Below are 12716 nucleotides of genomic sequence, written 5' to 3'. Positions count from 1 at the left end.
AACTTTAGTTTCAGTTTTACCATCATTTATGTGAACTCATCCTGCAAATCGTTCATTTCTCACAATATAACAGCATAATAGATTAATAAAAGCAGAATCCCTTTGATGAGAATCTTTTATGTGGTAAACGAAAAACATTTTAATTTACATATATAATAATAATAATAATAATAATAATAATAATAATAATAATAATAATTAATAATAATTAATAATAATTAATAATAATAATAATTATTATTATTTACATTGTTCATAAATGTTTTAGGTTTATTTTTTTTTTGGGATATAATTAAAACATTCTTCACATATTTTATAAATAAACATTTATGCATCTAGTTGCTTCATTTCGTTGCATTTTCTTTTTCAACTTCGTTTATTATTTATTGTTTTACTTTGTGTATATTTTTGCCATATATTTTGGTATTGAACTTTTAATTAAACAAACACTTTTTTGATTCATTTTTTTTACATATATGAGTAGTTCTTTTTCAAACTTTCTTTCATGCATTATTTATAAACCAATATAATGGAATGCATAATTAATTTATCGATTTACGTAACATACAACAATTTATGATTATTCTTGCCTAATACTTTGTATCTTTGTCCATGGTTTTATTTTATTTTATTTGAAGTATATTTCCCATTCTGAATATTTTTTGTAATTTTTGTATTTCTCTTACAACTGTAAAAAAATTTATTATAATTATTATATAAATAATACATTATTTAATATAATATATTATTACTACATAATATACTATTAATAAATAATATATATATATAATATATTATCATATATAATATATTTGTTATATATTATATAATATATAATATATCAATAATATATATATTTGTTATATATATATATATATTAATGATTATATATATAATACATTATTTATTATAATATATTATTACTATATAATATACAATTATTAAATAATATATTATTATATATATATATTATATTATATATAATATATTTGTTGCTTATTGAATTTTTTTATTTATTCTGATTCTTATATCACTTATTTTTTTATTTTTTTTAAGTTGTAATGTTTTTCAATTTCTTTTATATTTTATTTTTCTATACAAATATTCCTCTTCTTTTATATTTTTATTTTTTTGAATACTTGTAGAATTTTCTCCCTATTTCTTTCACACATCCCTTTTTATATTTCCTTTAACCATAAGAATGAGAAATCTGACATGGGATTTTTTCTGATTCTCTTTCATATTTTTAACTTAGGGTTAACATTTTATTTTACTTTAAAACCAGGACACATTTTCTTTGCTTGTTAACAAATGTTCAACAATTTAGTCATATGTGTATTTTTAAGATATTATTTTTTGTTAAATATGTACGTATTTAATAAATATTTTATTTTATATTTGTTTATATCGTCTTATGAATATGTTAAATGTTGTAAAATTTAATGGCCAGCCTTGTTTTATATTTTCAGTCATTACAAAATTTCTCAATAATTATTAAATAATTGTCATTTTCTCTTATTTAATATATTGTTAACATATATGTTCATTAAAATGTTAAAGACAAATATTTTAAATGATTTCAGTTAAAAAATTATTACTTGGCAACATAATCGTAGGTTAATCGATAATATATATATATATTAATTATTTAAATATTGGTCCACGAATCATTATGATTGTACATCACTCTTTTAAGGCACTCACTATATATTATAATTATAAATATTTAAGTAAAATTTGTCAATGTTTTTCTATAAAATATCTTTAGTAACAAACACATTTACAAATGTATTTTTCTATGTATACGTTGAAATATTTGAAGAAAACCATTTAGTTTTCGTTATTATATTATTATAATAATTATATTAAAAATTTTGTCATCATTTGAACGATTGTCATTATCCATTTGTTATAATTTTTTCTTTCTTTTTTTCTTATTTATATTAGGAAGTAATACTATTGACAATGTATTTCTCTAAAAATATCATATCTTCGAAGAACAAAAATAGGAGGAAAAAAATCTTCTAGTAAAGACTGTTTTTTGGCAGTGGTCGAGAAAGAAAATACTTTTTTTTTGTGCGATAAGTACTTATAAATAATTCGTCAAAGTTTTTATCATACGACGATTTTTCTTGTTTTTTCTTTTTTCAGTTTCGTGAGATCATTAGACACTTAAACTTGCTGCAATGCTCGATTATTCTTCTTGCTAATAGTCATTAAAGTAATCTGTAACACAACAAGTAATAGAAAACATTATTATAATATTATTAGTATAGTTTATTTTAAAAAAATTAATAAATAAAATAAATTTCTATTTCGAATTGCATAAAATTGTATGTCAAATTTTTATGAAATGCATTGAAATAATTTTCTATCGAATTAAATCGATAAATAAATATAAAATATATAAATATATATTGTATTTATTATTTTACTAAATATATTCTAGGTTATTTAGGTTATTTTAGGTTAATATATGAAATATATATTATATTTAATACTTTACTAAATATATTCTAGGTTATTTAGGTTTTTTAGGTTATTTAGGATATTTTAGGTTATTTTAGGTTAATATACAATATTAAAAAAATATATATAACCTAAAATATATTTAGTAAAATAATAAATAAAATATTACTATACCATATCTCACTATACTATTCTTTATATATAAACCTTTATATAAACCTATATATATATATATATATAAACCTTTTCGATTTTAGGGTATTGAATTTAGAATTTGATTTTTGAAGAATATTTTCCCTTCATCATTTTCTTCATTTTTAAAAGGACAACCAGTAGGGAAACTTGAATACCAGGAAGAAGAAGAAGATTTCTGTTTCTTCCCAATCCCTATATTTCCACCCCATTTTATTTCACTATAAATACACATTTTTCCCACGAGCTATGTCCTTATGAATGTCCAAAAGATACATAGAAAAAGAAACGTTTCCAAATTTAATTCTATCGAATCCAGGTAAATAAGAATCCATTCGATAGGAAAGAATATATCTACTAGTACAATGAAACTGTAGGACAATGCTTTTCCCTAACGTACATAAAGCTTTTTTCCTTCATCTTTTTCCTTGCCTTTCAAAAGATTTGTCAAAGTACTTACTTGCTAGGACATCGAGTAAAAAGTTTTGTCCTAACAAATGTTCCCCTTTTTTTGCTTTTTACTTTAACCACGAAATTCCGTTGAGATTGATTTCATCAGATTTATATTGTTGATATGAATAACAAGAAAAATAATATCTTCAACAATTTTTCAATGTATGCGTGTGTTTTTAATCTTCTAACTTAAGATGTGGCTATGAAGAGATTCTGTTTTATTACAGAAAAGATAATTCGAAGTAGTGGCACTTTGGAAATCTTAAAAGCCGACAAAGTCATTTATTTTATCAAAAAACCACAAGAGTCTTTTAAAATTAGATTACTTGGTATTAATTAACTCCCTAAAACTTTTTAATATACAATATAATATATTATACATATTACATATAATAATTAATTAATATATTTATAATATAATTTATTATATATATATATATTATATATTTTTATATATATATATATAATATTTTATTATATATATATATATATATATAATATTTATATATAATATATATATATATTATATAATATATATATATATATATAATATATATATATTATATATATATATATATATATATATTAAAATTGATAAAAAAATATGTATAATTAAAATATATTATATTATTATTATTATTATTATTATTATTATTATTATTATTATTATTATTATTATTATTTACTTTATATATATATATATTTATATATATATTTATATATATATACAAAATTATATAATTTTTATTATATATTTTTTTTACATATTATTATATTTTTTATATTTATATATTTCAATTAAATTTTATATATTTTTAATATTAAATAATTTCTTATATTAAATATATAATATTTAAAATAATTAAATTAAATTTTATATATTTTTATATATTATTATATAATTTTTAATATTTGTATATTAAAATTAAATTTTATATATTTTTATCTCTTTATAATTTTAATTATATATATAATAATTATTAAATTTATATATTATTACATATATAAATAATATATATGTTACGTAAAACGCCGAAATTGTAAAATATCAAAATTGACATCATCCAAAATATTAATAATTAAACATAAATTCAAATTTTCGTTCTTTTATCAACATATTTGATAAACATTAACATTTAACCATACAAATATTAACATTATACATTTAATGTGCATTTTATAATCATATATTTAATAAAAAATGAAAATAATCGTCTAAGTGTGTTTTACCTTTATAAAACTTCTTTATAAAAATGTTAAAATGATAATAATTAATATGTCGATGTGTGACTTAGCGTAAAGAAAATGAATCGTCTAGAAACGATTGGTATATCAAATTGAATGCAATAGAATTACCATGCTGGTAATGTATATTGATAAGGTAAGGTAGTCAACATGCGGGTTTTGTCAGTATCCAACAGCTCATTGAATTCCTTTGTTCTTCACGTATTTATGTAAAACCACGAGACACAACTCTGACGTAAAATGCTTTGTTGTGTTTTTTTACTTTTAATTCAATTTGCATTGTCTGCAATATTAAGCATATCTTATTGGAAAGTCAAATATTATTGGTTCGTATTTTGATATAATAGTTTGACTCATTCGATTTTCACGTACACACCAATTATCAAATTAAACATAGATTGTACTGTTTTTAATTTAATTTCATTTATTAAATATTTATCTTTGTTTTTATTTTGTGTTTTTAAATGTGTGTGTTCAAGTTAATAATAATTTATGGTATATTGAATATAACAAGTATAGGTTTGTAAATTTTCTTTTGAATACAACGAATAAAAATATATTCAATATTTTAATATAATTATTATTTTTAATTATAGTATTAAAAAAATATGCAAGGATAAATATAATAATTGTATAAAAAATTATTATAAAAATGTCACGTATACCAATTACCAAATTTAGTATACTATTGTCTTTTTATAATTTTAATTTTTATAATAATTTTTAATAATGTTTTTTTTTTTAATTTTAATTCTATTCATTTAGTTTATCAAATACTTATTTTTTGTTTTAAATGTGTGTTAAAGTTAATAATAATTTATGGTATAATGAATACCACAAATGTATAGATTTGTAATATTTCTTTTAATACAACAAATACAAATATAATTAATATTTTAATATAAATATTATCTTCAATTATATCATCAAAGAAATATGCGAGGACAAATATAATAATCGTATAAAAAATTATTATATTAATTTAGAATATGATTTAAGTTTTCGGTTGATATATTTCAAATAATTATAAAAGATTTATAACGTAAGGTGCATATGTACGGAAGTATATATATTTTTTTTTCAGTAAAAAAAAATAATTTTTGAAAATGAAAGATTATCCACTCACAAAAGTAAGTAGGCGCGAAAGCAAGGGTGATATAATATATAACTACACGACTGGTAGAGACGAAGAAAGGAATTTATTAAATTAATTTGCCACGACGACGCATCTCGTAAACTTCGTAGATGACCTCACTTTATAATTGTCGAGAATTACTTGCTACTTGTGCGTTTAAAGTTGTTTCTCCCTTTGCGTGAGACTTCTTATTTCGTAGTTTTCAACTTGACTCAGAAACTACCAACGATATACCGCGCTACTTCATTCCCCGAATTATTATTATTCTAACTAATAATTATGTTCATTAGTTAAAGTTCTTTCTTTCTGTGTGACCGGTAGGTCAAATAATTGTCTTTTATCATTTTATCACTTTCTTCTAGTTAATTTTTACCGAACTATTTGTTTTTATTGACCTTTACTTTTGTATCATTTATTCTACTTAGTTTTCAATCAAATATAATTTTACTTTTAAATTTATTATTAATTTCAAATAATATTTTATTAATTATTTAGAAAATATTATATTTTATTTTTACTTTTATAATATTATAAAAAACATTGTTTATTATTTTATATTATAATTAATATTAATTAATTTTTTTAAATTTACTTTTATTCAGTTTTATTATTAATATAATTTATTTTACTATATTTATATTTTTATTATTTTTAATATACTTATTTTACTTTTTCAATAAAATAATTAATTATTTTTCTTCAAAATCATTTATCCTTTTACAAAAGATCAAAGTAATTAACACCGACGACATATTTTTCCACACAAACTCATTTTAAAATATCAAAACGTATAAATAATTTTCATATTTGAATCGTATCGTAAAGATAAGACGAGTTTAATTAACCAATAGGAATAATTAATTTTCAATATTAAATAAATAAAAAAAATAAAATTCGAAAAACTTCTAATGAATTTGATGAAGATGAAATGAAAGGGTACGTAATATGATTTCACTAACATCAGAATTAATTTGTAAGGGTTACAAGTGTTCCTTGAATTGTTTCCTCTTTCGTTGTTTTTTGTTTTTTACTCTTAAGATAGAAAGAGGGTGGGTGGGAGAGAAGGAAGAGGAGGATGCGATGCGCGCACGTGACGAACGCGATAGAGGAAGCCACCAAGTGGAAACTCGTGTTCGGTGCTTCCCTTTTGAACACGTGCTTCGTTGGCTTCAAGCCCGAAAATAAACTTTATGCACCTAACCACTTTGCGAAGTGCCTGCCGACGTGACACTTGAATGTCACGATCTTTTTTTCTTTCATTTCCCTTATCTTTGTCCTGCGGGTATATCCATTTCATAGTTAGGATCAACTATTACATCGTAAAACGTTACGCGGGCTTTTTAAACTTAAGTATGGGTAACAGTCTCGTTTTGTTAATGGTGGGGAATTTCTTTTTTATAAAATTATAATTTTAAGTATTATTGTATTTAATATAATTCTAAATTATATTAGAAATATTTTAATTATTATTATTTTTAATTTGTAATATTTTTCATTATTAATTTATTTTATTGTTATTTATTAATTTTATAAAAATATAATTTTTTAATTTTATTTTTAATTATAATTTTATAAAATTAAAAAATTATATTTTTATAAAATTAAAAAATTATATTTTTATAAAATTAATAAATAACAATAAAATAAATTAATTTTATAAAAATATAATTTTACAAAAATTAATTTCTTAAAATTATAATTAAAATAAATATTTTTTTTATTTTTATTATATTTATTATATTATATTTTTTATATTTATATTTTATCCTATAAAATTATAATTAAAATAATATATTTTAATTAAATTATATACAATTATATTTTATAAATTATTATTTATAATATATATTAAATATATAATAATATATATAATAATAATAATAATAATAATAATAATAATAATATATATATATAATATATATATATATATATATATTATAAAAATTATAATTTAATATGATTTTAAAAGTAAATATTATTTATATATAACATATAATAATACATACATATCAATGAAAATATACACCATAAATAATCCATAAATATCCCTATAATAACATAATATGTTATTTTATAAGTATGTTATAAGTATATACATTATAAGTATGTTAAATACTTATAATATTTAATAATCTATTCATTTCATTTCAATTGAATTTATCCTATTGGTCATATGAAATAAAAACTTATGAAATAGCTTACACGTCATTCGCAAAAATAGTTTCAACTTCAGTTTTAGAACTGGCTTACATGGGTTAAAAAGGGAAATAACTAAGAAGAAGAAGAAGAAGAAGAAATGTCGATACTTCCGTTGTTATTGGTACGTGTTAGGCGTCTTAGCTACGTGAGAATCGAATAAGAAAAAAAAATATAAATAAAAAAAAAGTCCAGTGGCCGGCCGGCAGCCCCCATGCCGCAAATAGAAGTCAACGTTTCCGAAGAAACGAGTCGTCTACTAAACCACGTGCCATGCAGCCAGTAACAGCAGCAGCACCACCAACAGCAACAGCAGATATATAATATGTATGTGTATATGTGTGTTGGTGTATGCACGCGTATCGGCACTCGGTTCAAACCAAATGACGACAAGAAACTGCATAGGGTAACGAAGCCATATGGGTAGCATTACGATCGAGAGAACTAAACGGACGGTTGCCATATGCTTCACAGAGATCTTTCTTCGACCATATCCAAAACTAGACGGTGGTAGTGGTGGTGGTGGTGGTGTATGTATCAATACACCATCCTAATATATTATCCGATAGAATTTATTATTTATATTGTTAATAATGAAATATATGTTCAATGAGAAATCAATTTATCATGGTGAAGATGAAAGTAGAAGTAAAAGTTGGTATATTTGTTTTAAATTTATATTCCTAAAATAAATTTTATAAAAAAAGTGCAATTGTGCAGTTTAGAATGCAATTTATAACACACAATAAATGCAAGAACTTTTGATTCATCCTAATATTTTATATTTTTTTCTTAAACTATTTTAAGATTAACACTCACAGATTCATTTAGAATATTTTTCTAATGGTTTTATTATTTATTTATTTATTTTATTTATTTATTTAGTTAATAGTTTTTATTTATAGATAAGTATTATCTGATAAATAAGTAAATCCTATTAATAGGATCCTATATAATCCTATATATAATAAAAAAAGTTATCAGTAAATCCCTGAAATATTTGCTAAATATTTTATTTTATAAAACATTTCCTATAATACTGTTTGAATTTTACTAATTTAATCAAAACAATATTAGCTTCTATAAAAATGTCCATTTTTGTTAAAGAGGGGAAAAAAAACAAAAATATCAAATGATATTTTGTTAAAATAAACTATCAAACACTTAGCATTTAAACAAAATTTACTAAACTTACTTTAAGTTACACGTGTGCCAACCTTTGAGCGTGTTGTTTAGTATGATGCACCAGTCTGCCCTGTTCCTGTTCCCACCAACTGAAAACGTCCATAAATTCGCGAGTTTCAGCTACTTCTTGTTTGCAATAAAGGGCTTCTGAAAAGGTTTCAGGACTAGCCGCGTAAACGGACGTAGCACCTTCTTCACTGTCACCAGCACCGCTATAAGGGGACAGTATTCTAGGTTCCATGTTTTCTTCGTTTTGTCCATAATATTCTGATGGCGGTGATGCCACGGAATTAGGGGATAATCGGGACACATTTTGTCCAACGTTATTTGACGATAAACCACGTGGTTCTACATTTTCATCGTCTTTTTCTTCTTTCATTGAAGATACACGATAATCGTGAGGGGATGATATGCCTGTTCGATTAGGTGATATTCTGTAATTATAAAAAATAATTTATTATTAGAATTTTATTTATTATTATTCAATTAAATTTACCATAAAATAAATATCAAATTAAATAAAATATAATTTTCAATTATAATATAATAATAATAATAATATAGCATAATATTTAACATATAATTAATATAATAATATATTATATAATACATAATAAAATTTATAATATATTTATATATAATTTATAATATATATTATAAATTTTTTAATATATAAATGTAATATATTAATATTATTATAATATTATATATAATAAATATATAATATATTATATTATTATACAATATTATAATATTATTATTATTATAATATTATTTAATTAAATATAATAATAATATTTAATATATATTTAAATTTTAATATATATAACATATTAAAATTTGTAATATATATTAAATATTATATATTAATATAATATTTAATTAATATAATAATAATATAATATAATTTAATAATTATAATATAATTTTAATTTTTTTTGTTTGTCCAGTTTTTTATTCTAATTGTAATTTGATTCTTCTATAAAGATAATATTATAATATTCATAAATAGTTAACAAAAAACAAAAAATATAAATAATTAACAAAAAAAAAATATAAACTTACTTAAGTAAATTCATTTGATTTTGACAATTTTCCTCATCATCGTCAAGTTCGTATTCATCGACATCTCCACTGATAAGTACGTCGTCCTCTAATGTTAATTTTTCACCAGAATAATTATGATGGGACGATACAATGCTGCTACATGGTGAAGGAACATATTGTGATCCCGAAGCAGAGTTTGAATCGTATTCAATAGAATCCGCTTCAGAGAGTAATCTTTGAAGACTTCTGATGTATTCGATAGCCATTCTAAGTGTCTCAACTTTTGACAATTTTTTACTCTTATCACCGTATGACGCAGTTATATGATTCGGTATGTGTTGTCTTAGGAGTGCAAAACCATTGTTAACTTGTTTAACTCGATTTCTTTCTCTAGCATTTCTCCTAGCTACGGCAACCGGTGGTGGTTGACCATACTTCCCATGTTTTGTCAACCTTGTTGAATCGTAAGAAGGTAAAACGTTAACCGCTGGCATACCACCACTTGTACTATTGTTATAGATATTATTATTATTATAAGTATTGTTATAATTATTATTACTACTATTATTATTAATTTTTGGAGCTATTAAATGAGGCTGATTTCCTAATATATTGCTCTCGTTATCTTGCAGGGTTCTAAGAAGCATCAATTGTTCTGGATCATTTGCATTTATTGGAACCCTGTTATCGTATACAGTTACACCCATGTTCATCATTTCGATGTATGAATTTTTGGGTTAGTTCCTTTCCCCCCTCCCTCTCTCTCTCTCTCTCTCTCTTTGTTCTTCTCTTTCTTTCTTTAATGATTTTCTAATTTCCTGTTTCAGAATTTCATTCGTGTCTCATACCTTTTTCTTGTTTCTTCCCCTATCCCTTATTCTACGACGTTGATCATCGGGTTCTTGTAGAAACGAACGTTAGGTTAATTTGATCGACGAACCGTGACGTCGTGTCTCGTGGGAAAAAAAAGCTTTCTTATATTTTCGAATCAGGTAGTTAGAGAGAGAAACCTTTTTTTTTTTTATCGATCATGTGTACGAGGGTGAAAAATATTGGACGTTTTTCGCGTGGAACAACGGACCGAGTTGACCGGTCCGCTCATCGACTCTAATGTCTTTCAAGGACGGGACTAATTGAACGGGGACTTATAAATAAAACACGCACTATACCGTCGGAAACAAAGATGATGAATCTTCTTTTTCTTTTTCTTCGATTTAAAAGTATCTGAGTTTAATGTTGAAACGAAATATTTGACTCAACAGTAACAGCAGCAACAGCAACAACACAACAACAATAACAAAAACACCAACAACAGCAACAACAACAATTCTTTTTGACCACACTCATTCTTATTTTATTTTATATTCCTTTTATTTATGGGTATTTGTAAAGGATTTTTCTACACCGAAAAAACTTGACTTTTCTTCTTCTAGTAGTTGTCCTTGATCTTACACAATAGGATTGTATACGAGTCATCGATGAAGATCAGCAAGAGAAGAAAGAAAGAATTCCCAGAAGGATCTTGACCGAACCGATTCAAAGATCCCAATTGTCCTGGCTGTCCTATAGGAGCATCCTATATCCTATAGTAATCATGAATGAGAAGTCACACCTACGATGATTTATTTATTTTTCATCTGTCGTCGAGATTTCTCATAGTCAAAAGTTTAACCACAGAACTAGTAAACACACTGCTGGTTGTCTCTTCCTTTCTTTATTCTTTTTTTCACACCTATATGAAAGGAATAAAAAATAAAAAATCCTCAACAAAATAAGGAAGATTATTTTCCATCTTACACTTTACTTTCTTAGTTCCCCCACTACCCCCCACCCCTGTTTTTTCACCGAACGAGTAAACACACTGTTTGTTGTCTCTTCCTTCTTTTTTATTATTCTTTTTTGACACCTAATGAATAATTTTAAAAAAAAATAAGGAAAACTATTTTCGATATCACACTTTACTTTTTCAATATCCCCCCCTTTTTTTTCACCGAACTCGATGTGATTTCTTTCTCAGTGATTGTATTATCTTCAAAACAAAGATTACAGCACAATACGATCGAGACGAAAAAAATTTCGCGACCTATATCAACACTTGATGTCTTGATCAGTAAATGATATTAACGAGAAAAAGAAAAAGAAAAAATGAAGATAAAAACAATCGGAAATATTGTTCGTTACCTATTTTCGCGTGTTCCCTTCGGATACGATCTAAGCGTTACGCAACGCATGGCGTCCGCATTGAGAATGAGCGCGGACATCCGATAGATGGGTTAGGTTTCAGCATTTTGCCGCACCGCCTGAGTAAGAGAACAAGAGAGAGAGAATAACAGAGAGAGAGAGAGAGAGAGAGAGAGAGAGAGAGAGAGAATGATAGAATGAACAAGATAAAGTGAGATATATAAAGAGAAAGAGAGAGAGAGAGAGAGAGAGAGAGAGAGTAAAAGGGAGAAAGAGCTGGGGCAAATACGTCGACGTCGTCGTCGTAGACACGGTGAAACCACCAGTGGAAGGGGAGTTGCTTGTGTGCAGGGAAGTAAGAAAAGAGAGAGAGAGAGAGAACTCGTACGGGTCTGACGCATAAGTGTATGTCTATATATATGTGTGGTTAAGTAAGATAAAGCGAGAGAAGAGAATAAGGCGTCACGTAAGAGTAAAAGAGAGAACAAGAGTGAGTGAGTGGTGAGAGGATTTTGAGCACGCGCCGTCAGCCCCCTTCTACGTTTCCTTCTTCCCCCGAGAGGAACTGGGAAAAAAAGGGGGACCACGTATACGCGCCATATGCCAAGGGGAG

At 24.2% G+C, this 12716-nt stretch overlaps 1 protein-coding gene across 2 annotated transcripts; it reads right to left on the bottom strand.

The window, feature by feature from the left end:
- Positions 1-1000: 1000 nt before the first annotated feature.
- Positions 1001-12199, bottom strand: LOC107070172 (uncharacterized). 2 transcript variants are annotated; one of them, XM_089176843.1, is made up of 3 exons: positions 9941-12199; positions 8908-9309; positions 1001-2226 (listed from the first exon to the last, which is right to left on the bottom strand). In XM_089176843.1, the coding sequence occupies exons 1-3, from the start codon at positions 10636-10638 to the stop codon at positions 2217-2219; spliced, it is 1110 nt and encodes a 369-aa protein (XP_089032969.1). In that variant the 5' UTR covers positions 10639-12199; the 3' UTR covers positions 1001-2216. The 2 variants fall into 2 exon arrangements, with proteins under 2 accessions (XP_089032969.1, XP_015183595.1); XM_015328109.2 differs by having other exon boundaries at positions 8886-9309; positions 9941-12198.
- Between the last annotated feature and the right edge of the window lie 517 nt (positions 12200-12716).

The sequence above is a fragment of the Polistes dominula genome, unplaced genomic scaffold (genome assembly GCF_049000335.1).
Source record: "Polistes dominula isolate Pdom_NZ unplaced genomic scaffold, Pdom_raw_medaka contig_12, whole genome shotgun sequence".
Taxonomy (NCBI): Eukaryota; Metazoa; Arthropoda; class Insecta; order Hymenoptera; family Vespidae; genus Polistes; species Polistes dominula.
This window is presented reverse-complemented; position numbering and strand designations above follow the sequence as displayed.